Source organism: Sminthopsis crassicaudata, chromosome X, assembly GCF_048593235.1.
Source record: "Sminthopsis crassicaudata isolate SCR6 chromosome X, ASM4859323v1, whole genome shotgun sequence".
Lineage (NCBI taxonomy): Eukaryota > Metazoa > Chordata > Mammalia > Dasyuromorphia > Dasyuridae > Sminthopsis > Sminthopsis crassicaudata.
The window spans coordinates 25,283,408-25,310,794 of record NC_133623.1 but is presented as its reverse complement, the minus strand read 5'-3'; the positions used below and the strand labels follow the sequence as shown (position 1 = coordinate 25,310,794).

Sequence of the window (27,387 nt, the reverse complement as noted above, 5' to 3'; positions counted from 1 at the left end):
GGCAAGACTGGAATAAATGCTCAGACGTGGCAGGGAACAGTCAGATACTCTGTTTCTGATTGAAGGCATACACAAATCGTGGAAACTATGAATTTTATCCGAAGCCCAAATTGGTGTTCTCTTGCCCACAATAACCTCGGAGACGATTGCATTCCCAGACAACTGAGTGATGCTGACAGAGTTCTCTACCTCCTATTCGAGGTGGACAGTTTGGGTTTTTTTCCTGTTTTGCTGAATAAACAACGTTACTTCCTCTCAGAGCTGCACAAGCCCGCAGTTCCCTACAGGATATCTGTGTAGAGAGGGTAAGGCTCTTCTTGACTTTCTCTTGATACCTTAAAAAAATAGACCTTCCTAAACTTGTGTGGCTTGAAACTAGTATAGATTAGTTACTGCTGCTTCCTTCTGGTTTCTTTTCCTTACCTACTGGGGGATATTTTCTCTTGGAAGACTGGAGGCTCCAGGGAGGTAATATCTATGCATGCAATACATTCCCTCTGTAAGCGCAAGTGGTTAAAATGCTCAACTAATACTGGCTGCATGCTTCGCCTAAGGAAACGGGACTGTCTGGAGGAAAAGTTCTTTTCCCTACGATGTAATTGACATGTAATTGACATAGACCAGGAGGCCAGCTTAGTTAAAATAAACACTGTTCCTTTTAACAAGCCCATGTAACAAGTTCAGTTTGAGAGCATGGTTGATTAACAGTACTTTCTGAGAGCCAGAAGAATAAGCTGCCCCATAGAAACTTAAATCTGATGTTTAGGAAGAAGCCTTCAAATATCGAAAGCCATTTTCATTTCTAGACTGTGCCATTTCAGAAAGTTCATGATCGGCATTTTCCCTTCCACCAGGGCATTTGAAGTGGCTGCTTTCTGGGGTGGGGCAGCAGGGCTTCAAATATCGAACGGATTCTCATCAAGCTTTAGAGTCCCAGCTGTCAGATGGCTGTGGGGCTCATTCTCAGCTTACCCTGAGAAATTTCTTCTCCTGTATTTATAAATTGTGAGTATGGGAAACATTTTCAGAAGAGAATCCAGGGCTTGCCTGCCTCTGATGAGAGATTCCTTTCATTTTCCATACTGGGAACATTCAAATCTGGCTCTGTCTGTTCTTAATAGCACTAATTTCATGCTTGGAGTGTGACTATAAATTCACAAGTGGTATAGGGCATGCAGAATTATATATGGTTCTATTTGTGGAATAACAAGCTTTATTGCAAGATCACTGAAACCTTCTCATACTTTGGGCTTTTCATGAGAAGCAGCTGGTGTTAGGGAAATGTGATATGGGCATGGAGTTGTATTAGAAGACCTGGGTTCAAATCGTGGTTCTGACATTCATAAATTGGATGAGGTTGATCTTCTCTGGGCCTCAGTCTCCTCAATCTGTTGAAAGAAGGGATGGAACTAGATGAGCTTTTCAATTCCTTCTAGTTCTAAAGCTCTGACCTCCAAGTACTTAGGATCATAGAGCTTGAGGAGAAAGGGACCTTAGAACTCATCACGTCTTGTCCTCTCGTTTTATGAATAGAAGAAACTGAGGCAAAAAGGAAAGGCACTTGAGCAAAGGCACAGGGTCACTTAGACAGAGACCTGGGATTTGAATCTGGCCTCCAAATCCAATCTAGTATGCTTCTTGTCCTCACTTTCCTACTCTGTCAGATAAGGGGATTAGTCCCTTCCATTGGGCTGTAAAACCCAGAATCTTTATTCTGAATTGACTGTGGAGATTTTTTAAATGTTCAATTTTCTTTTAGTCAATTCGAGTACAATAAAGTGGGTCATTTGGCATTTGAGGGTCAAATGTTGAATCAAGGAAGGAATAGAGCTGCCTTCCAGAAACCCAATACTAATAGAACAGCTGTGTGCAATGTGAGCATGAGTCACACTGCCGCCCTCTCTGCACCATAGCCTTTGCCAAGTGGGCCCCCGAAATCTGAGATCTGGAAATCTGCTCCACCTAATCTCTATGACCACAAGTCCAGGTGGAGCTCTTCCTCCATCTGAGGGTGATTCAGAGCTATTCAATCAAGCTGGGGAGCAGCTGGAGGGTCTAGTCCTCCGGGCACCATCCGGAGGGATTGCTGAGGTCAGCAAAGTGCCCTTCCCAAACCTTGCCCCCCCCCCCCCAGGAATCTTCCCCAGCAAAGGAAAAAAGGCCCAGCCTAGCAGACTCAAAGGCTCCAGAAGAGCTTCTTGTCCTAGTCTGCACCTATAGGTGGCCTGGGTTTCCTACCTATTCTATCCTTAAGCCTGCAGAAGAGGTACTCCAAGGAGTCCCCCCCAACTCTTCCCTGCCACATACACTGTTTATCCTTTGTTTTCTGCAGTGCTAAAGTAGGTCACAAATTTGGGCTGGAATATCCCTTTGGGATCATAAAGGCCAAACATTTTTACAGAGGAGGAAACTGAGGCTCATAGAGAAGACATAATCTGCTCAAGATGGACTAATTCACTAGTGTAAGTGATAGAGTCAATATTCCCACTCAGGTCCTCTTGCTTTTAAATCTACTGTTTTTTTTTTTTGTTTGTTTGTTTGTTTTTTTTATTACACCAGGCTCTCCTATGAGATCTTAAGACACTTGATCCAATCTTCTTCATTTTAGAGTATAAAAATGGGGAAAACTGGGGATAAGCAAGGGGACATGATTTGCCCAAAATGGCGGAATTTTTCCTTGAATCCAAGTTGCCCAATTCTAGATCCAACATTTTGCCTTTAGACCATGTTCCTTGGGCAAGGCTATTTGCTAAGAATGGAAAAGAATGTTTACCTGTGGTATCTGGGTAACCATGTCAACATATTTCTCCAGCAAGGGCAGTCTGTTTATAGGCAGCTGTTTGTAGGATATAATTTCAGGGGCAACAAAATGTCTGCCCTTGTGCTTAAAATTCTAACATTAAAGAATAATCTCTTTAGGGCAGAGGGTTTTCAACTTGGGGTCTTTGAACTTTAAAAAAAATGTTGATAACTCCATTTTAATAATTTGATTTGGATACAGTAGGTTTCCTTTGTAATCTTATATATTTTATGTATTTAAAAACATTTTTAAGAAGGAACCCACAGACTTCTGTAGACTTCCTAACACTAAAAAGGTCAAGGACTTTTACTTTTGTGTAAACATTACCTTATTTTTCTTCTTCTTCCTCCTCCTACTCCTCTTCTTCCTTTTCTTTCTCTCTTCTTTTCCTCCTCCTCCTTTCTCCTTCTTTTCCTTCTCCTTCTCTTCTTTTCCTTTTCCTCTTCTGACTCTTCCTCCTCTTTCTCCTCCTCCTCTTCCTTCTTCTTCTTCTTCTTCTTCTTCTTCTTCTTCTTCTTCTTCTTCTTCTTCTTCTTCTTCTTCTTCTTCTTCTTCTTCTTCTTCTTCTAATTCTAATTCTTCTAATTCTAATTCTTCTAATTCTAATTCTTCTTCTTCTTCTTCTTCTTCTTCTTCTTCTTCTTCTTCTTCTTCTTCTTCTTCTTCTTCTAATTCTAATTCTTCTAATTCTGATTCTTCTTCTTCTTCTTCATCTTCTTCTCTTCCTCCTCCTCCTCCTCCTCCTCCACTTTCTCTTCCTCCTCTTCCTCCTCCTCCTCTATCTTTTCCTTTTCCTCCTACTCCTTTTTCTTCATCTCCTGCTTCTCTTCCTTCTCTCTCTCCTCCTTTCCTCCTCTTCCTTCTTTCTCCTCCTCCTTTTCTTTCTTCTCATCCTTTTTATTTTCTTCTTCCTTTTCCTTCTCTCTCTCCTCCTTTTCCTCCTCCTCCTTTTTTCCTTCTTTTCCCCCTCATCCTCCTCTTCTTCTCCCTCTTTTTTTAAAGTACAGACCCCTGTGACTTGGGAAATCGTCACCAATTCCTTGGAGGGCAATTGTTGATTACATTGGCTTTCTCCAAATTAGAAAGTTTGCACAGGAGGAAAAGCTAACCTCTTCTAGTTACAGGAGAGGAAATCAGATCAGAGAGAGAAAGGGACTTGCCCAAGGTCATGCAGCTGGAAATTGATGGGGGGGGTTGTAGGGGTGGGGGGGAGTCCAAGTCATAGTGTAGTTTCAGAGATGAAGTGCTAGACTTGGAGTTAAATTGGCTGAGTTTGAATCCTGCTGCAGATCTAGCAGTATGATTGTAGATAGTTGCATGGTCTATAAAACGGGAAGGTTGGACTAGTTGGCCTCCAAGGGAATTTTGAGCTCTATATCTATGATCCCAAGACTCCTGAGCAGCCAGATTCACTTTACTTCCTATTCCAGCCCACTGCATGCCCATTTCTAAGCCCCAGTCGGAACCATCGAGCAGAGGTGAAGCACAGTCTGTTGTTGGCATTAGCCTGGACCACCATCTGCACTTTGCAGGTGGGCAACAACAGTAGCTGGATGAAGCCACCCTGCTTTCAAAGCTTGTTTCCTGAGTGTCTTGCTCCAGTGCCTCTCTTCTAAGAGGAGGTTCAGTCCAGTGATCACAAAGACAGAGTGTATTTTTTTCTGAGAGGCCTCCTGGGGTTTCCGTGATTATATTTCAAAGAGAGCTACTGATCTTTAGTTAAAATGGAAGGATAGTAGAAACCCATTTTCCAAGAGTGGCTGGCCCAGCTGGCCTGATGAGAGAGAGAACAGCATTTGGTTTGCAAGACTTTGGAGCTCTCCAAAGGGTCCCCCTGGGACTTGGCAGGTAGGCAAGCACAGAAAAGCCCTTTGTGTCCTGTTTCCCCTGTGACCGTTTCTTTCCCCTAGTGCAGCTCAGCAAGGCCAGCCTTCTGAGTAGGTATTATAGGTGGCTGCCTACATGGTGTGATTTGAGGAGCAGCCAGTCTTCAGGATAACCCCGGGACTGTTACTAAAATCGAAAATTCTTAGGTCCACAGAACAATCATAGAATTGAGGAGAATATTTCATTACCATTGGTTTCCTTTGAAAACCTACTCGTCTGATTTTATGCATCTAAAAACATGATTCTGAGAAGGTGTCTATAGGTTTTACTAGGCTGACTGCCAGAGGGATCCATGATACAGGCAAAGGGAAGAAGCTGGCTGTCCTGCCAGTTGCCCCTCAGGGGGTTGATTTCATCACATGCTTTGCTTCTGCACTACAGGGTGCTAGGAATCGGGACACCAGCCCCCTGGTGGAGGGGAGGAGCAGGAGACAAACTTCTACCTTACCCCTGGTTTGTCTCAGGGCCAGCCCTGCTTCACGGCAACTAAGGCATGGGCCTCCCCCTGATGGGGAGCCATTAGCCACAGTAGAAATCAGAATATAATGAAGGGCTAATTGGCTGGAACAGAGATACTGCAGGTAGGAAATCTGACTTGCAATGCCCCCTCTTGTAATGAGTAGCCCTAGCTGGCATGACCCTAGTTGAATCACTTCTTCACTGTGAGACGTAGTCTCCTCTGTAAAATGAGAAGTTTGAGCAATCACTGAAAAATTCTATTTCTTTGAAGAAACATAAAACATAACCTTAAAAATTGTAACAATGCAATATCCCATTATACATAGGTTTGGAGTAGAAAGAGATCACAAACTGCTAGCCTCTGTGAGTCTCAGTTTCCTCCTCTGTTGGATTAGATGATCTCTAAGATTCCTTCTAGATCTAAATCCTATGATCCAGCTCCTCTGATCATTTTACAAAAGATAAAACTGAGGCCCAGAGAGGGTAATTAACTTGGCCAAGGTCACATAGTTGAGATTCGAACCCAGGTCCTCAGACTCTAGATTCCAAGTTCTTGTCCGCTAGATCCCAAATGCCTTCCCTCCATTGTTCTGATTCAGAGAAAGTAGCATACCCAGGCATTCAGGAGCAGCCCCTAACCCACAAATAAAGGGGCCTCTCCCTTCTCTCTCCTTTCCGGGGTTCCTGCTTCCTTCCTGGCTGTAGCTAGACAGACTGTCCAGGTTGGATTATAAAGAGACCTGGACAGATAGCTAGCTAGCAAGCCTCAGTAACTGCCAAAAGGGGTCAATGCAAGTTCATCCATGTGGGTCCCCAGGAGAATAGAATTGACCCTTTGAATGGCCCGCAAGACCCAGGTCAGTGGGCCTGGAGTGAGAAGGAAGTAATTACATTCCATGCACTAGGCTTATGGTGGGGAGCCTTGGATTTTATCTCTTCCTGCAGCTGTGAAGTAGGCAGACCCAGCTTTGGAAAGGGGGCTCTTAAGGGGCTGAAGAGCTGTTTGCTTCTGAACTGCAGTGCATGAAGTGGTACAGCTCTTGCTCTGTCTGAATCACAGTGAGCTGGCCCATGTATCCTGTTGGGCACATAAAGGTAGGGAAGTCCAAGTTAAGGATGAATGTAGATGACCCAGCTCTAGAACCACACAATCAGCAAGGGTTTTATGTTGTTTTTGTTGGTTGGTTGGTTGGTTGGTTGGTTTTTTACAACACTTAATAGGTGGTCAGGTGATTTGAGGATCATGGAAAGTTGTCCTCAGCAACCAGATAATTCCTTTCTCCACCGGGCAATGCTGCCAAATGTCCATAGCTAGTCATTCCTTTGAATTAAGGCATTGTCTTGTCCTCACTCAAGCTTTTAAAATGCAATGTCAGATAGAGGTTCAAGTACTGGTTGTAGGGTTAAGAAGTACTGGATTTAAATCTCACTTAAGACATTATTCACATGATCTTGGGCAAAGTCCCATTACTTCTCTGGGCCTCACTTGGATCCAATGACCCCCTGTTCTAATGTGTGTCTGTGTGTATATTCATATACACATGTATATATGTACATGTCTATGTATATATAGGTGTGTGTGTGTGTATATGTGTGTATGTATGTGTGCGTGTATGTTTATTTGGTCCCAAAAGGGACCAGATCTTCCAGTGAGTCTGGAGCATGGAAAAAGTAATTTTATCCTATAGGCATTCTACACTGTAGAAAGGGAGCTGAGGTTTGTTGGCTCAAGTAATTCAACCGTTTTAATTTATAGATTAAAAAAATACGGGTCAAACAGGAGAAATACAGAGAGGCTTGGAGAGACTTTCATCAACTGATGCTAAGTGAAATGAGCAGAACCAGAAGATCATTATACCCTTCAACAATGATATTGTACGAGTATGTATGCTGATGGAAGTGGATATCTTCAACATAGAGAAGAGCTAATCCAATTCCAATTGATTAATGATGGACAGAATCAGCTACATCCAGAAAAGGAACACTGGGAAATGAGTGTAAACTGTTATTTTTACCTTCTGAATCCAATTCTTCCTGTGCAGCAAGAAATTCGGTTCTACACACATATATTGTATCTAGAATATACTGTAATATATTTAACATGTATAAGACTGCCTGCCATCTGGGGGAGGGGGTTGGGGGAGGAAGGGAAAAAAATCTGAATAGAAGTAAGTGCAAGGGATAATGTTGTAAAAAATTACCCATGAATATGTACTGTCAACAAAAGTTATAATTATAAAATAAAATAAAAATTAAAAAAAAAGAAAAGTAAAAAAAAAAAATACGGGTCAGAATAGAGTGGCTGCCCCGAGGTCTAATAAGTAGTCATTCATATTTCTTGTTAAATTTTCAATAGTGGTTAATTTTTCTAAAGTTTCCAACATTCATTTTTGTAAGATTTTGAGTTCCAAATTTTTCTCCCTCTCTCCATTACTTTTCACCTCCCCGAGAGAGCAAACAATCTGATTAAATATGTGCAATCCTTTTAAACATATTCCCATATTTGTCATGTTGTACAATAAAATCAGACCAAAAGGGGAAAAACACAAAGGAAAAAGCAAACAACCAAAAGCAGGTGAAAATACCATGCTTTGATCCATATTAAGTCTCCATAAGTTGTCCCTAAGGAAGCAGATGACATTTTCCATTCCAGTTCTTTTGAAATTGTCTTGGATCACTGTGGTGATCATCATGTAATCTTGCTGTTATTGTGTATGGTATTCTCTTGATTCTGCTAACTTCACTCAGCATCAGTTCATGTAAATCTTTACAGGTTATACTGAAATCAGCCCGCTCATCATTTCTAACAGAACAATAATATTCCATGACTTTCATATACCATAACTTATACAGCCATTCTCCAGCTGATGGGCACCCCTCAGTTTCCAGTCTGTTGCCACTACAAAGAGGGCTGCCACAAACATTTTTGTATATGTGGGTCCTTTCCCTTCTGTTTATGATCTCTTTGGGATGCAGACCCAGTGGTAAGACTGCTGGATCAAGCAGTATGCTCAGTTTGATAGCCCTTTGGGCATAGTTCCAATGGCTCTCCAGAATGGTTAGATCACCGACAATGCATCAGTGTCCCAGTTCTGCCACATCCACTCTAACATTTATCATTATCTTTTCCTGTCACCTCAGCCAATCTGAGAGGTGGAAGGTGGTATCTCAGAGTTGTTTGAATTTCTATTTCTCTTATCAATAGAAATTTAGAGAATTTTTCTTACATTACCAAAAAATGGCTTCAATTTCTTCATCTGAAAATTGTTATATCCTTTTACCATTTACCAATTGGGGAATAGTCATTCATATTTCAAGAATGCTTTGAATTTTACAAACCGCCTTGCCAAGAAAGAACCTTGCCAGTTACTTTAATTATTATGGTTCTTACTGTATCCATTTTGCATCTGAAGAAACTAAGGCTCTAAGACGGGAAGTGACCCACCTAAAGTCTCAGAGCTAGTAAGTTGCAGAACTGGAATCTGACTCTCCTACCCCTACCCTTCACTTAAATGATCACTTGTTTGAATTCAATTCAATTTTTAAAAAATTACTAAGCACCTACTATGAGTCAGGCAAGCTGTGTGCAAGTGGAGGATACAGATACAAAAATGAAATAGTCCCTGGCTTCAACAAGCTTACTTTCTATTGGAATTTTGGAATTAATCAGACAATATGGAGGAGCCAGCTGAGATGCATATCTTTCCAGTTCCATGCCCCTGTCCCCAGTCTTCATGTTTGCTCTTGTGGTCAGAAGTCCATGGTCTTAGCTCCTTATTGCTCCTGTGCTGACCCTCTTCTCTCACTTATCATGGTCCATTAATATTTACATGACCACCTTCCCACTGGAGAGGAAATGTGCTATAGTGCTTTTGCCTCAACCTTAAAATGGGAGGCAAAATGGAAATATAATGGAAACCAGCCTGGGCTTAAAATCAGGAGAAAAGCCAGTTTGAGTGTTAGCTTATGCTCATGGCCAAGTCAATTAACTCCTCTAAGCCTCTGTTTCCTCCTCCATAGAATGGTGATAATAACATTTGTGTAGGGAAAATCATTTAGAAATTCTAAAGCACCAAAGAAATGGAAGCCAGTGGCAAAGTACAGTATTGTACCTCATAGGGTTATTATGGTGCAACTTACTTGAGATCATGAATCTGAAACTGAAATGGAAGGGAAAGTTGTTATTGTTCCAGGAGTGGCAGCTCCACAGCCTGTTCCTTCTCATGAAAGTGGAACTGATGGCCCAGCATAAGTAAGCAACAGCCAGGAGACTTATTGGCTTCCTGTGCCCAATGGGCCTTTGGATAGCTGTACTGAGCAACTGTCCAGAGTTCTGCCTGATGGTTCTTTAAAAGAGTCTTCTACTGCCTTGGAGAAGGGCTAGAAATTAGAGGATGAGGGCTCCAATGTAGACACTCTGCCATCTAGCTTGAAGTTAATTTGCAGCGAGACTGAATGTTGCAGATGAGATGAATTGGGCTTTCAACATGGGAAGAGACCCTGGAGAACACAGACCGGAAACTGGGTGGGGAGCAAGCTGGGATGTCTGGGGAGAGTCACAAAGCCAGCACTCGACCTTTCTATTCCTGGATTAAGTCGCCTAAGTCTCACCTTTAAACCCTACTGGGGAAGCTGCTTAGCTTGTACACCAAGAGCGCAGTGACGAGGGACGGCATCCTGAAGTATGTGTCTGACTCTGTGAACCCATTTGTGGTTTTCTTGCCATTTCCTTGTCCAGCTCATTTTACAGATGAGGAAACTGAAGCAAACAGAGTGAAATGACCCACAGCTAGGAAGGGTCTGAGCCTGGTTTTGAACTTAGGAAAATGAGTCTTCTGACTCCAGACCCAGCTCTCTCTCCACTGCAGTGCCACCCTTTTAACTTGTAGTTTCTTTTAACTCATTAGTTTGCTACCCAGGTGCTAATTGTAGTTGTTTCTATGCTGTCCAAAGACTTCAGTTGCAATATTTGCTCTCTAAGGCATTGCATTGTGGGACAAAGGCTTGGTTTCTCTAACTTAGTTATGGAGTATCTGAGCTGACATTTCTAGGTTCTGGTTTTCACAGATGAATGGTGTACAGGGGGATTGAAGAGGCAATCTGAAGTCTGTGAGTTAAGTTAGTAAGTTACATTAGCTATTCAGATAGTTTCTGATGTGACTCATAACCTCAGTGGTGGGCCCCTGAGGTATACACAAAATAAACCCATTCATTGGCCTCCCCTTCCCACACAATAGAGGAATTTCTGAGTCCCTAGCTTCCTAGGGTCATAGAATCAAAGGATTTAGAGTTGGAGGAGACCTTTTGAGATCACCTTGTCTAACATTCATACATTACAAAAGGGAAGACTGAGGCCTTTTTCAAATAGGAAATAAGCACTTATCCAGTCCTTGTAACTCAAGGGCTACTCCAGGAACTTCACCTGCAAGGAATGCTCCAGTATCCTGGGGCCTAGGAGGTGGTTGGAAGCCTTCTAGAAGTTATTTCCTTATCTATTGGGGAGGAGCAGATTTACTACTGTCCGTGCCAACCTCACTCTGGATTTCCAGTACTCAAGACCCTCTCACACAACCCTAAACTCTAATCTGTTGCAGAGTTGTCAAAGGTTAAGAAGAATAAGCTAGCTGCTTCCAGGCAGAGACCATGTTGTTTCTATCTCTGTATGCCCCGGTGTATAGCACAGTGTCTGGCCCATAGTAGGCACTTAACAATGGTTGGCAAATTAAATTGAAGGAGAAGCAGTCCCTGCCAGGACTTCCTTTTCCTGTTTCCACAGGCACAAATCTGATCTATAAGTGAGATGTTCATTGTCAGGTCCCGTATCTATAGGCACGCACGCCAAAGATCTTCTGAAGTTATAGCTGACGAAGGAAGTGCAGCCTCTTTTTGGAATTGTTCTTGGCCACCCAGAATGTGGCCTGTATGCCATGGAGATTTTTTGTGCTTGGAAAGATATTCCCTGAATCTAGGAATTCAAGGGACCCAGGTGAGGGGTCATTGAAGAGACCCCCATACCTGAGCAGTATTCCCCTCAGTGTTTCCTGGCCTTGACTTATAGCCGTCCCAGGCAAGGAGCTCACTGCTTCCTGAAGTAGTCCATTGTCCTTTGGGACACTTCATATTGTTATTAAGTTGGGGGTTCTCTTCCCTTTACAAGGAGCCTAAATGTGCCTCTGCAATTTCCACTCATTGTTCCTTGTTCTTCCTTCTGGGGCCCAGCCAACCACCACCGCTCCTTCTTCCAAAACATGTGACAACATTATAGATCCTAGAATGAATCCTAGCCTGCCATTTGCCCTCCCTCTGAGCCTCCTTTGCTCCAAGCTAAACATCCCCAGTTCCTTCAAACAATCCTCATATGGCCCAAGGGCCGATCCCCTCAATAGCCGGACTGTAGACATTCTCCAGCTTGTATCCATGTCCTTCCTACTCTGTGGTGCTTCAAGTTAGATCTTGACCAGAGTAGAATAGAGTTGGATACACCCCTGACTCCTCCCACCAATCCTGGTCACTAGACCTTATGCCTTCTAAGCTGATGTTCACATTGTTATTTGCCCCATCACGTTCATACAGAGCTTATGGTCTACTAAAACCTCCAGATTGTTTTTTGAGTAAACTGCTTCTAACCAGGCTTCTCCCATTTTGTACTTGTGAAGTCGATTTCTTAACATCCGAGCTCAAGACTTCTATTCTTATTTTTATTTTTGAACTAAGTCGAATTAAGTGACTTGCCCAGTGTCTGGGTTAGTAGGTGTTGAATGTCCGAGGTCACATGTAAATTCAGGTCTTCCTGACCTGGGCTTGTGCTCTATCCACTATAGTACCACCTCCCTGCCCCCCAAAAGTGCAAGACTTTTATACTTATACCTATAAAATGTCACCTTATTATATTTGGCCTGTAATTCATCTGTGTAGCTTTTTTTGTCTTCACAGAACACCAGGATATGCCCAAATGTTCTAGCTAATTACTAAATGACCCCTTTGAACTCTCAATCTAGGTCTTCAGCTCACTGAGTCCTGGAAATGCCTGTCAAACAGACCTTTGGGAAGATTGGGCTTTTCAATCCACATTCCTAATTTTGCTACTTGCTAACTGTGACCTTGAGTAAGGTATCTCCCCTCTCCAGGCCTTGGTTTTCTCATTTGTCAAATGAAGGAAGATCGGACTAAATGTTTCCCAGATTGCTTCTGCCTCTAAATCCCAAGCTATGATTCTAAGTGTACTTTTTAGTTACAGTACTTAGGACACGTCTAGCCCCATGTTAGGTACTGTGAGGATGTCCAAGAGAAGAGTATGATTCAGGTCTGCTTTCAAGAAGCTTACTTTTGGGGGAGGTAAGATCAGTACTGGTATAATGTTAGTACAAGACAGTTTAGCATTTAATGGTGGATGTCATACAAACTCTACTTGCTGTCATAGGTGAAGGGAGAGGGGAAAATGAAGGATGGAGCAGTCAAGTAAGACTGCCTTTGGGAGGTAGTTTGACATCCAAATAGGGATCAGGTTTCATAACCTTAGGTTTTCAGAGCCAAGTTTTTCCTCAACCTTTAATATCTGAGATTGTTCATGAGAAGCTTTCTTAACCTCTCTGAGTTTCAATTTCCTTAGCTGTTACATAAGTGAGTTGGATTTGATAAGGGCTCTGGTTTATCTTCAGCAAACATAGAAAGAGGGTGAGCTGAATGGACCAGTAGACCCTGGAGGGAGTTGGGAAGGCGAAGGATCAACAGGAAAGCTTGCCTTTATGGTACAGCCATATCTAAGCACATCCAGCCCATTCTATCTGTGCACATCTATGATAAACATATAAGTGGTGAGACTTGTTAGTTGAATAGAAGAACCAGTGTCTTGAGCAAGTTTCTTTCTCCCCCCATTTATCTACTAAATGGAAGGGTTAGATAGAATAGCTGATCTCCACGTCCCTTGCAGCTTTGATGGCCTATGATAAATGCTTATCTCCATCTTATTAATACATTGTACTTATTCCCATGCCACTAGGTTCTAAAACATTTGACCAACAAGGTTAGTGTCCAAAAATTGGACTTTGAGATGTGTTTGGAAAACTGAAATCATCCCCACGTGACTTGAAAAGTTCGCACCATACCGTTGAAAGGGCCTGGTTTCATCTCCAGTTCTCCCATTTGACACATGATTAAATTGATATTCCAAAAGGGATGACTTTCCTATAGTTACCAGGTAATTAGTGGCTGAGGCAACTTCAAAGCAAGGTCTTGGGACTCCACTTGGCTGTGATGCTGTATATATTCGTGTGTGTATGCACATGTACATGTGTATACATTCGTGTACATATATACTCACATATATGTATATAGAGAGAGAAATGTATACAATATGTAGATAGAAGTATTTACACATGTACATGTGTATACATAGTTTAAATATGTATGTGTCTATATCTGAGAAGAGATTAAGGCTTTGAGATGTTGCCTTCATTTCTGTACTCCTCCCAGTACTGCTTCCATGATACCTTAAATATACTATGTGTCTAATAGATTTGTGTTTAATGGATTAGTATTATTAGCATTGTTAATGACTAAATTCGTTTAAGAATTTCCAAAAGAAACACTAGAGAGGCAGTGTCACTTAGTGGCTAAAGAACTGGCTTGTGGTTAAGCCCTGCTTCTTCTGATAGATCACTGAAACTCTTGGTGGCCCACACAATTCTGTAAAATTGTCAGTTGCAGGGAAGGTGTTGGATTGCAATGGAAGAAGGAGTTTCTTTTGCAAATACAATCATAAGTCTAGGCCTTCCCCCAACCCCACCCCTTCCCTCAACCCGCCAAGCTTGCTAAAAAAAGAAAGAAATGAATAAGAGTTGATTTGAAAAGAAACTCCCCAGAATGCCCTGCAAAACTTCTGTTCTTGTGGCTACAAGGGCGTTGGCACTTCTCAAAATGACTTCTCCTTTATTAGAGAATTATAGATGACTTCTCTTAATGATCCAAAAGAGACCAATGAATCATGGCTCACTTGTGACATCTGGTGGACAATCCAGAAAGCACCATTTAATGGCACTTCCTTTAAATTCTTTTCCCATACACTACTTGGTTTCTCAAGATTCATTTATTCCTAATTCTTCCAACAAATATGCTTATTGAGAGCTTACCTAGACCATTTGGAAGATAAAGAAACTGAGACCTAGAGAGGGGAAGAGAATGTCACAGCCTCAGTGTCAGTCCCAGCGATGGGCCCTGGTAAGAGCTTTGTTTTACAGATCTGGAAACTGAGCCCCGGGGTGTGGGGGTGGGTAAGAAGGTCACATAGGTAGTGTGCGCTAAAGCCAGGATTTGAACCAGTGCCCAAACCAGATGTTCTTCCCCTTTGAAAAGTCTAGAATCCTGAGATTTCAAGTTGAAGACATTTAAGTGATCCCTAGAGGCAGTGAATTTCCAATTGAGGTACTGCTAGACATGCACACTTCCATCTGGGGTCTGGAATTTTCTCACTGCGGACACTCTTTCCACAGCCTAAGTTTGCAGCCCTTCTGAGCAGATGGCTTTTGAATATCCATCATCCTGCAGCCAATCTGCCCTGAATTGAACTAGGCTGATCCTCGAATGACAGACATTCAGCCCATCACCAGCCCAGACAGGAAGCCTTCCCAGCTAGGGAGGACCTACTGAAAGCATGTGCCCCAGAAGCAGAGCCTTGGAGACCTGAGTCATCTCCTCCTCATGTTGGGACATCATGGACCTGAGGATGAAGGACATTAGTGAAAGAAAAGGTACACACACACACACACACACACACACACACACACACACACACAGTTCAATAGCAATAGAAAGCAAGGTATGAATAAATGCAGAATGATGGGAACAGATGATAAACATTACTGGCTTCCAGCCAATGATGAGATCACTGGGATTAGGCTCATTCAGGAAGGTGTCCAGAGCAGATGGTTCTTGAAGAATGAGTAGGAATCGTCCAAGCACAGGCAAAGTAAGGAAGGCATGGAGATAGCAGGAAGGTCACTGGACTAGAAGAAGACCGGGGATTGACTTCCCAGCTCTACACTGGCTGGCAGGGCCAAAACAGTCACCTTTCTGACTTGTGGTTTCCTCCTCTAGTGAATGGGGACAAAATATCTGCCTCCTCCATTGTGCAGGGTCATTTGTGGGGAACAATTAAGATGTGTATGTGAAAAGGCACTTGGAAAATATGACAGCTCTTCTTTAGGCATTATCATCAACTTCTTCCTTTGTAAATGTAATTTTCTTTTGTTTTCTTTTAAAAATTTTAAATTTATTTTCTCCCAATTACATAAAAACATAAAAAATTACATATATGTAACAATTTTCAGCATTCATCTTTAAAAATTGAGTTCCAAGTTCTCTCCTTCTTTCCTCACCTCATTGAGAAGGCAAACAATTTGATATAGCTTGTACATGTACAATCATGCAAAACATATTTACATATTAGTCATGTTATGGAACTCAAGTAAAGAAAAACCCAAGAAAAATAAAGTTTAAAATAGTATGCTTGGATTCTGTATTCAGATTCTATTAGTTCTTTCTCTGGGAATGGATAGCATTTTTCCTAAGTCCTTTAGAGTTGTCTTGGATCATTGTATTGTGTGTTATTTTTTACCAGTTAACAAGTCTTTATTTGTCCCCCAGCTAACCCTTTATCCCACTGATAACCAAACCAAACCTTGTAACAATAAGTAAGTCAAGCAAAACATCCTCACATTAGCCATATTCAAAACTTATGATGCCTCACTCTTTATCATCAGATGCTAGATTTAGAATGGGAAGACTTTATTTCAAATTCAGCTTCAGATACTTGTTAGCTGTGTGTCCATGAGCAATCCATCGAACCTCTCTGTGCCTTGATTTCCTCATCTGTAACATGGAAATAATAAGAACACCTACTTCACAAGGTTGTCATTGAAGATTAAGTGAGATAACATATGTATAGTGCTTTGCCAACTTTAAAGCAAAATATAAATGCTATTTATTATTAATAAGGATTGTTCAGTGTTATTTTAGAGTTCAGAAGTCTTTCAAAGTTGTTTTTCTTCATATTTTTGTTGCTATTGTATAACAAGTGGTCTTGGTTCTGTTCATTTCAGTCTGTATTAATTAATACAAATCTTCCCAAATTTCTCTGAAACCATCCATTTTTAGAAGACAACAGCAGTACATGTAATTGGCATCTATATAGCACCTTCAGGTTTACAAAATGTTTTTTGTCCATAAAGCTTCATGACAATCTTTTAAAGTTGTTACCAGAGGGAGTGCTATTCTCATTTTACATATTGAGCATATTGAGGTTTAGCAAGATGAAGTGACTTGTCCAAGGCCATGCAGCTAGTCAGTGTCTGAGGCAGGACTTGAACCCAGGTTTTACTGATCATAACCTCAGCACTCCCTACCCGCTGCCTTATCTTCCATCCACAGGCAAGCCACACAGCGAGGACACACAGTATGAGCACAGGCCTCCCCCTGGTTCAATGGCAGTTTTTGCTCCTCTTTAAAATCCCTATGACAGAATCTTCTCTATTTAGAGTACAAATAACAAAACATTTCAGGGCTGGGTTTGAGGGAACTGTGGCTTTGGGCAATCTGGTTAATTTAGTAACACCCCTGGGGTCCAAACACTAAATGAATGTTCTGGGATCCCTGGTCAATGGTCAATTCAGTTACATAGTGAATTCCCTTAAAAAAAAAAAAAAAGTTGGGCAGGCCGGATTTTTGTCTGAATTGCCTGGCTGTTTGCCTGAATGGCCCTATTAATCCAGGCTGAGCAGTCTAAGAACTCCCTGGCGGCACAGCCTGCCTTCCAGGACAAACCTGGACTTTGCCTCCGCTCTACTGATCCTAGGGCCAGTACCTTTCACCATCTGATTTTCACTTGCTTTAGCCATTAAATGGGAAGATACCCTGATGGTCGCTTACCCAGGGACTAAGAAGATAGCTCATATGGGAAATGAATGACTGGGGACTCTGTCTGCTTGGGAACTTTGCTCGGTAACTTACAGAGTAACTATGTGCCCTGAATGAATTGATTCTCCTTGGGACAATGTGGGGATCAGCCCCTCCAGACCATAGACAGGTGGTCTGGTCTGTCCCTGAGTTCATACTCCACTAGCCATGCTCTACCAGGTACTTGGTAGACTGACCCTCCCTGCCCAGGCCAAAATGCATCAGAGAAGGCTAAGAGGGAGACAGACTCGGTCCATTGGCATGGTTAGAGCAATCAGTGGACTCACTGAATTGTTCACTTTTCAGTAGTCTCTCTAATTGCTAAGTAGACAGACATAGCTTCAGACCGTCTCAAAAAAAAAAAAAAAAAAAAAAAAAGGCAAGTCATAGCAGAGCTAATGCAGACTGTATGTTAACTCTAGATCTCAGGACCTGCTCATTTTAAGTCAGTCTCACTTTCTTTTCAAGTCAACCCAATTTGAATTCTCTTTGTGACCAATAGAAAGTAATCGGAAGTATTAATGTCCTTTATTTCTACAAATTAAAGAGGTACAGTGGCAGATTACTGGGAATCGGGAAGACCAGAATTTACATCCTGTCTCAGACAATAGCTGTGTGAACTCTAGGTGATTACTTAACCTCTTAGTTTTCTCATCTGTAAAATGGGAATACTAAGCTATACAAAATAGCTGATACAATATGATCTATAAAATTTACTTTTCCTAACATGAGAAATACTGCGGTCGTTACAGCTTGGCCTTCAAGTTTGTTTGTTTGGTTTTTTTTTTTGCATTTTTTAAAAATTAATTTTATAATTATAATTATAACATTTTTTGACAGTACATATGCTTAGGTAATTATTTACAACATTATCCCTTGTACTCCCTTCTGTTCCGAATATTTCCCCTCCTTCCCTCCACCCCCTCCCCTAGATGGCAGGCATTCCCATACATATTAAATATGTTATAGTATATCCTAGGTACAATATATATGTACAGAACCGAATTTTGTTGTTGTTGTTGCAAAGGAAGAATTGGATTCAGAAGGTAAAAATAACCTGGGGAGAAAAACTAAAAATGCTCACAGTTTACACTCATTTCCCAGTGTTCCTTCTCTGGGTGTAGCTGATTCTGTCCATCATTGATCAGTTGGAACTGGATTAGCTCTTCTCTATGTTGAAGATATCCACTTCCATCAGAATACATCCTCATACAGTATCATTGTTGAAGTACATAATGATCTCCTAGTTCTGCTTATTTCAATCAGCAACAGTTCATGTGAGTCTCTCCAAGCCTCTCTGTATTCCTCCTGTTGGTCATTTCTTACAGAGCAATAATATTCCATCACATTCATATACCATAATTTACCCAACCATTCTCCAATGGATGGGCATCCATTCATTTTCCAATTTCTAGACACTACAAAGAGGGCTGCCACAAACATTTTGGCACGTACAGGTCCCTTTCCCTTCTTTAGTATTTCTTTGGGATATAAACCCAGTAGTAGCACTGCTGGGTCAAAGGGTATGCACAGTTTGATAACTTTTGGGGCATAATTCCAGATTGCTCTCCAGAATGGTTGGATTCTTTCACAACACCATCAACAATGTATCAGTGTCCCAGTTTTCCCACATCCCCTCCAACAGTCATCATTATTCATTCCTGTCATCTTAGCCAATCTGACAGGTGTGTAGTGGTATCTCAGAGTTGTCTTAATTTGCATTTCTCTGATCAGTAGTGATTTGGAACACTCTTTCATATGAGTGGAAATAGTTTCAATTTTTTCATCTGAGAATTCTCTGTTCATATCCTTTGACCATTTATCAATTGGAGAATGGCTTGATTTCTTATAAATTAGAGTCAATTCTCTCTATATTTTGGAGATGAGGCCTTTATCAGAATCTTTAACTGTAAAAATGTTTTGGCCTTCAAGTTTGAACCAAAGAAGAATATTGGCATTATCTCTGGCCCTAAACACTCATAATCATGTATTTACAAGAACTGTTGACAAACACGTTCTATAAGGAACTGTGCTTAACCTAGAAAGAAGCCTTAGGGGCCGGCATCTTCATGATAGTAGGAACTCACTAAGTTTCTGAGCTGTAGAGCAGTCTTTCCTACTAAATGAGCTCCAGCAATAGTAGTTTGACACATTAATGTAACTGGCTGCTTGAGCTCTCACTTGGCCAGTGGTCACTTTAATTGGTTGTTTAGCCCGTGACTGACTGGACTGGTGCTGAAACAGCCAGTGGAAGGGGAAGGAGGAACAAGAAAGATTCTGCCTCCTTTGTACAAATAGTGGCAGGTATCATTCTGAAGATCAAAAAGTTTTAGCATTATAGAATTTCCAAGCAGGTAATAAAGTTCCAAACTGCCCTGGAAACTCACAGAGTAGAGGGAACTCCTGACTCCTCTATTTCCTGAGGTCTCCTGTAAGTAATTGTGGTGTGAATGGTGGGGGAAGGTTTCTATATGGAATTCTCTGGGTGGGGAGTGCCTCCAAATGCCTCAGTGTGCTCATGACTGTTTGACTGAATTGAACCAGGGTTGTCTCAAAATACTGAAAGGGATGGCCTGCCAGGATCTGTGAGGATGTAAAGGGAGACACCTTTGAGTTCACAGAGTAAAAAGGGAACACAGAGGTCATTGAATCTAATACCTTCACCTTACAGATGAGGAAACAGAGAGGTTAAAGAACTTTCCTAATGTTGCATGAACACTATCAGCCAAAACCAGTGTCTCTGACTCCAGTTCTGACCCTCTTTCTACTATGCTCTACTGGCTTCAGCATGACAGGAGGACAGACATGATGAGTCCAAAAAATTTATAAAACAGAATAACCACGCAAAAACCATTTCTGATTTCTGGGTAAAATCCTTCACCTCTTATAATAAAATGTATAGTCTAAGTCGGGTGGTGTCTATGGAATAAAAATAAACTTCTCTGTTTTTATATCCTGTCTGAGCTCATTTCCCTCTTGAATAATGGGAACACTGCTGTTTGTACTCCCTACCTCATGCATGTATACTGGAAACCTGAATGTGTTTGAGGAGTCAGTTTTGACAGAATAGGTACCCCTACATATATACACTGGACTGATGTTGCCTTCCCCTTGTTTTCTGCAGACCTTTTTTCTCATGCGTTCTTTACAAAAGCAGCATAAGTATTCAAGATGGAAGGGAACAGCACAGAAGTAAATTGCACCGGTCTTCACCTGCCATTTCAGTACTCCCTGTATGCTATCACATATATTGTGGTCTTCATCCCAGGCCTTCTGGCCAATAGTACAGGCCTCTGGGTCTTATGGCGTTTCATCAGCAAAAAGAACAAGGCCATCATCTTCATGATCAACCTGGCTATTGCTGACCTTGCCCATGTTCTCTCACTACCGCTGCGGATCTATTATTATATCAACCACCACTGGCCATTCCCAAGATTCCTGTGCCTTTTCTGTTTCTACCTGAAGTACCTCAACATGTATGCGAGTATCTGCTTCCTGACTTGCATTAGTCTGCAGCGATGCTTCTTCCTTCTCAAGCCTTTCAAGGCCCGAAACTGGAAGCGTAGGTATGATATAGCCATCAGTGCCACCATCTGGATCACCGTGGGGGCTGCCTGCTTGCCCTTGCTCGTCATGAGAAGTGCCAGCTTGGCCAACGCCTCCAGTGAGACCTGTTTTGCCGATCTCGCAGTCCGACACATTGACATGACTTCTTCCATCGCCATGATCACTGTAGCTGAACTGGGAGGATTTGTGATCCCTGTTGGTGTCATTGCCTTTTGCACCTGGAAGACAATGAAATCCTTACAAGACTACCAAATGCCCCCCCAAAACAACAATGAGAAAGAGAAAGCCTTGCGGATGGTCCTGATGTGTGCCATGGTCTTCTTCATTTGTTTCACCCCATACCATATCAATTTCCCTATCTTCATGATGCTGAAACAAGACCTCTTTTCCAGCTGCTCCTTTATGAAAAGCATTCTGTGTTTCCATATCATTTCTTTGTGCCTCGCTAGTATGAATTGTTGCCTTGACCCGCTGGTGTATTATTTTATGACAGCTGAGTTTCGGGATCGGTTGTCACCCCGTGGCTTCATGAATATCCTGTCCCGTTTCACATCCAGTAGCAACAACTTTGGCTTTAATCGCAGACAAGAGGAGCTTCAAACCATTACGTTTGAGCTTCTGGATGACTTCAAGCCACTTTAATTCTGTTATAAGCAAGTAAAATATATTCAATTTTACACATTTATGAGGATTGACTTAAAAAGACTGTCACCCTTTGATTTTACTTAGAAAGTACTATTTTAAAAAGTCAAAATTTTGTGTTATGTTCATAAATATTTACTAATCTGGAGAGAGACACACACAGAGAGAGATAGAAACACAAAGAGAGAATGAGAATTTCTTTCCTTAATCCATTTTGCATGTAGTTGCCAGATGAATCTTAGGAATTGATCTTATCACATGGTTTCCCTACTCAAAAACTTCAATTTTTTTATTACTTAATGAGCAAAATTAAAACTCCTTAGGCTAAAGTTAAGGGTCCTTCATGATTTGTCCCCAACCAATATTTTTTCAGCTGTATCTCCACTAAACCCTTTCATACACTTGATGCTTCAACAAAACTTCCCCCCCCACACACATTCATACACCTCTGTGTCTTTTTTCATGCCATTCTCTCTCTCCGCATGGGACTCTTCCTTTTCATATCTAGCTGCTGAAAACCTACCCCATATTTTAAGAGCTAGCTCAAGTGCTAACTGCTCCATGAAGCATTATTTTATGATCATAATTAGTCTCACTCTTCTCTGAACCCAGTAACACTTTGTGCTTTGCTGTTGCACTTGTTGCATTCCATCTTGTGTTATAGCTCTGTGTGTATTGTGTGTACATATATATACATATACACACATATACATATAAGTATATCTATAAATAAATTTATGTATATATGTATGTATAGTTCTTATGTTAGAGCCTTATTCTATACTTGTCACAGGTACATTTTGGAGAACTTATTTCTCTGGTTCATAGCCCCACTGAGATAATCTGAGAGCTTCAGCATCTTGCAAACCCCTACCCTATCCTGGGACTGATATCATCATTTCCCCTTGCAAACACATAGGTTCACAAAGTCTGAAGCATAAACATATTTATTTACAAGTTAAGGGAAGCAAAAATAACATCAAAATCCATAGAAAATAATAATAACCGAAAGTGAACAACTCTACTCTGCACCCATCCTGCCCTATCTCCCATCCCCAACCAGGCCCAGGCTTACATAGATAGCATTACATTTAAAAACTAAATCAATATGCAACCCAAGAAGGACTCTGGTTTCTCTTTGAGATTGGCATCACTGGCTTTCAGTATCTCCTTAAGTAGGGCTCCAATGGGCATCTTGGTGATTGTTCCTCCATCTCTGTGCACCCTGTCGTGGCTCTTCTGGCTGGCTATGTAATGTTGCTTTTCCTGCCACTCTTAGCTAATGTCACTCACTGGTTGCCGGTCCCCAAATGGGTCCTTTTAGCTTATATTTCCTACAATTCTCTTCTACTCCCAGAAAATGGCGTCTATTCCCTTTCCCAAGGAATCACCTGTCCTCCAGAATCTCTGGAAGCCTATGTCCCATTTCTTTTTTTTTTTTTTAATTTTTATTATATATATATTTTTATAATATTATCCCTTGTATTCATTTTTCCAAATTATCCCCCTCTATTCCCTCCCCCCGATGTTATGTCCCATTTCTGAAAGTCTCTCTTATACCCTGGTTCTATGGCCCATGGACTGACAATAATGAGATCTCAAGGAACCATCTCCTCTTGCATCTTACAAGCTGCTGTCTCTTCAATTCCATGTTGGCTTATGGTGACTTACAATTTGATCTCCTCTCTTTACTGAACCCAGGCTGTTCATCTTTCTCCTGCACCAAAGGCTTCTAAGGGTTTTAAAGATTTATGATTGAGATATATATATATATATATATATACATATACACACATATATATGTGTATATATATATATATATACATATATATATATATATGTGTATATATATATATGTATGTATGTATGTATGTATGTACATAGTCCCTGACACATTTATATAGCTCATCCATATTTCCTACAAAATTATAATTTTTTTAAGGCTGGGACCATGTCTTCCTCATTCATGTATTACCCACCCCTACTAAGTAGCAAGCACAATACTTTCCACTGTATAGAGACTCAATAAATATTTGTTGAATGAATGAACAGACTAAGCAATGTTATCATGAGCAAAATAAAGAATTGCAGATTTCTAGGTAGGTATGCTTGTTTTTCATAAATACGTTTTGTTTTTCTACCTTTTCCTGCAACTTTTAAAAATCAAGGTACAATTTAGAAACCAAATATAAAGTGAGTCTTTTTTTAAAATGTAGAATCAGTGTGAAAAGAAGTCTTTGAGACCATCAAGGCTAACCCCTTCAATTTGCAGGTACAGAAAGTGAGGCTGGAGGGAAGATACTTGACCACAGTCATACAGCTAGTCAAAAGCAGAGCCAGAATTCAAATTTAAGTCTTGGGAATTATGAAACACCCCCAAGTTTAGTTTCTTTTTTTAAAATGAGCTTTATCGGGTTTAATATTAGGCATTAAAATAATACTATTAGAAGATTTTACAATAAGGGTTTATGCCAAAGTAGTATTTTAACCACACAATTCTATTACTGACCACAGTTTGAAAGCCCTTCCCCTACACCATGCTTCCTGCCCCCTTCATTGTTTCAATATGGCTGTCATTAGTGAGGAAGAGTGATGTGGGTAGCTTTTGCTCTACATCTGATTTTAGGTTTCTGATTTCAGTTCTCCATACGGGATCATAGGGTCTAGATTTAGAAGTGGGCAGTATCTTAGAGACAATCAAGTCAACCCTGTCATTTTACAAATAAAGATTATATGATTTGCCCAGGGTCACAAGCTAGTTAGTAAGTACTGCAGGGCAAAACAGAACTCTGGTCTTCCAGATTCTTAAGTCCAGTACTCTGGCCATTAGCACCTGTTTGCCAAAAAAGGGTTAAGAATTACTTTAGAAAGAAAGAAAAAAAAGGAGCCACAGGCAACTTTTAACAAAGCATTAAGACTTTGTCTAATTTTCCATTACTTTCTTCCCAGCTTCTTAAAATCTTTTCATAAACCCCAGGAAATTGAAATGGTGAGTCATATCAAAGCCCCCACAGCACTTAACATAACAAGAAAGGGTGGTTGTTTTGTTGACACCTGGGGTTTCTGGGAATAAATTTTCCCTTGGCTTCCAAGACTCACACTTGCCAGCACAAGTCATTGGTTATTTTTAGTTTTATCAATTATTTAAAAAATTATACTCCCAGAACCATTACTTATCTCTCCAGAAGAAGAAATGAGTTCCAAACTGTTTTAATGCTCTTGAAATGGGTGATTTTCCTCCTTGCTTTTAAGAAAATGTCTGTTGAAATGGACCTTGCTTCTTTCCTTTTAAAAGCACTCAGTATTCCCCGTTGTGATTATAATAGACTTTCAGATGTTAATCTTTCCTTTGGAGGCCCACTGGAATGAAAAAAGTACAGTCCCCCTAAGCCATCCAGTGATTAGTTAGGTTTACCCAGAAGCCCCCACCACCATCTCTCCCGACTCTAGCTATTAACACAAGGAGAGTAGTTATGGGTTTGCCAACTTTGCCACCTTATGGCCGCATCTGTGAACTGCAGCTTCATGTCCCTGGAATCTCTCGCACTTGGACCATCTGGTTCAGCAACATGATGTTACCAAGATGAAAACTCAGAATGCTAAAGCTGCATGAGTTTTTTGAGACCATCTAAGCCATTCTTCTCATTTTAGATTTGGGTCATATCATACCCCAGAGAGAGGAAGATATTTGCCCAAATTTGCAACTAATGTGACCTCTCTTAAACCCAAATTTTCATCACTGTAAAGCCAATGTTTTTTCTCTTTCATACACAATTCTGCCTCCTCTTCAGGCAAAGCTTCCCAGAATAGGGCTGTAACCCAATTTGCTTCTGTGTCCCTAGTACCTAGCACAGAATCCTGTGCTTAGCCGAGTTCCATAAACGATTCTTGGATTTGAGTTGGATTGGCAAATCCAAAGCCACTCTTATGGGTTCTCATTCTGCCAGAGACAGAAAGAAGGGCAGGATCAAGATATATGTTCTGTATTAGATAATTACTTTTCAGATCTTACTGGTGGAGGAGGAAAAGGAAATCAGTAATTTTTTTTATATATTTTTTTGCGAAATCAGTATTTGTTAAGCACTTACTATGTTCCAAGCAGGCAGCTAGGTGGTAAAGTGCATAGAACACTGGGCTGGGAATCAAAAAGACTCATCTTCAGGAATCTAAAACCAGCCTCAGACACTTACTAGCTGTATAACCCCGGGCAAGTCACTTAACCCTGTTTGCCTCAGTTTCTTACCTGAAGAATGAGCTGGAAAAGATCTCCTTTGCCATTTCATCAAACTATGCCAATATCTCTGCCGAGAAAACACCAAATGGGAGTCACACGGCTGAAATGGCCCAATAACAGATATGTGTCAAACACTATGCAATCCACATTTTACAAATATTATTGCGTTTGATCCTCACTATAATCCTGTTGGGTAAGTTTTATGATTATCCTCATTTGACAGTGAGGAAACTGAGACAGCTAGAGTTGAAATGACTTGACCAAAGTCACACAGTTCTCATAAGTTGTCTGAGGCTTACTTTGAACTCAGGCCTTCTTGATTCTGGGCCCAACCCTCTACTGTGCCACCTAGCTTTCTCTTTCTGGTATGTGTACTCATTGGTCATTGGAGGAAGGAAGGGAAAGGGAACAAACATTTATATGCTGTCTACTATGTGCCGGTCACTGTGCTAAGCAGTTTACAATTATTATCTCATCTGATCTTCATATCAACCCTGGGAAGTAGGTGCTATTATTATCCCCATTTTTGAGTTGACAAAACTGAGGCAGACAGAGACTAAATGGCAAATGACTTGCCTGAGTTCACAAGGCTAGTAAGTATCTGAGGTTACATTTGAACTCAAGACTTGCCAACGCTAGCCCCAGCATTACTATCTACTATGTATACTGCCTATCTCTGTCTGTCCAGCAATCCTATCCTAGGGAGTGAAGAAAAAAGAGCTCCCTCCTCTCTGGCTGAGGACAGAAAAGGTACTTGGTGAGCAGCTGATTCTAGAGAAAGGAGAAACTGGCAAATCGGATTCTCACCCAAAACATCCTTTGAGGCTCCTGAATCTCATGATGACACCTTTAGGGCTGTCAGGCCACTTTGTTCTCTTTGTCCTTTGTTTTCAAAGAAGACCAGTGACATCATAGGTCGTCTTGACTTGCACATGAACTGGATTTAAGTGAGGTACAGTAGTCATCAAAGTCTAGTGACAGGACAAAAATCAAGACAATTGGTGATGATCCGGGGCCTTAAACCCCTCAGTGACTTAGGGGGTATTTGTCCCAAGTATGTGAAGACTTCCCTTGATAAAAGTGACAGATGAGAACACTTTGTTCCAATGACCATGAAGGCAGTTGCGGCAGGCACTGTGGAGCACTTTAGAGCTTGGTCAGACATCAAAGGCTCCAAGGTTAGCCACTCAGGTCACTTTACTGACATAAGAAGCAATCAGGGAGCAAATACTTGAACCATGGCTAAAGGTCAAGTAGCCCTTGTCAGGTCACCCACCCGGGAAAACAAAAGGAAGATGGTCTCTGTCCTAATCTAACCACAAGTCAGTCACAAGTGTCAGCCAATCAGAGGTCACAGTCCATTCAGGGACCATGTTCTTCTCTTCCTTTTTTATCCCCTGCACTTAGTAAAGTATCTGGAACATAGTAAGTCCTCAATAAAGTGTGACTGACTGTTTAACCATCTGATTCCATCTAAACAGAAAAAAACTCACTTCCTCACTAGACTCTGAATATCCTTAGTGTTCTTCCTCTAGGCTTGTATCTCAAGAGGCTGATGAGCCCTCTTGAAATTGTTTTCATTCATCCAAAACCTACCCATCCCCCAAGTTTCAAGTCAACACTATATTCTCACCACTCTAGGCCAAAGTCATTTCTTCCTCAGGACTTCTAGAATTCACTGTAAAGTCTACTCAGCAGGTACTTAGCATCTATTCATTGCTCTTGATATTTTTTTCATATATATGACCACACCCACATTCAATTCAGTCCTATCCAACAAGTCTTTACTAAGTGTCCACTATGTGCCAGGCACTATTGTTTATTGGATTATAAATTCCCTGAGGGCAGG

The 27,387-nt window shown here is 41.2% G+C and overlaps 1 protein-coding gene across 1 annotated transcript; it reads left to right on the top strand.

The window, feature by feature from the left end:
* On the top strand, positions 1 to 21,633 carry LOC141548354 (putative P2Y purinoceptor 10). The gene is made up of 2 exons (XM_074277189.1): positions 1 to 305; positions 20,220 to 21,633. Exon 2 carries the CDS (start codon positions 20,267 to 20,269, stop codon positions 21,302 to 21,304), a length of 1,038 nt encoding a protein of 345 aa, XP_074133290.1. The 5' UTR covers positions 1 to 305; positions 20,220 to 20,266; the 3' UTR covers positions 21,305 to 21,633.
* The last annotated feature ends 5,754 nt before the right edge of the window (positions 21,634 to 27,387 follow it).

What these genes read in the sequence shown, in the direction of transcription:
- LOC141548354 (XM_074277189.1), top strand. Translation starts at nt 20,267, where the DNA reads ATGGAAGGGAACAGCACAGAAGTAAATTGCACCGGTCTTCACCTGCCA.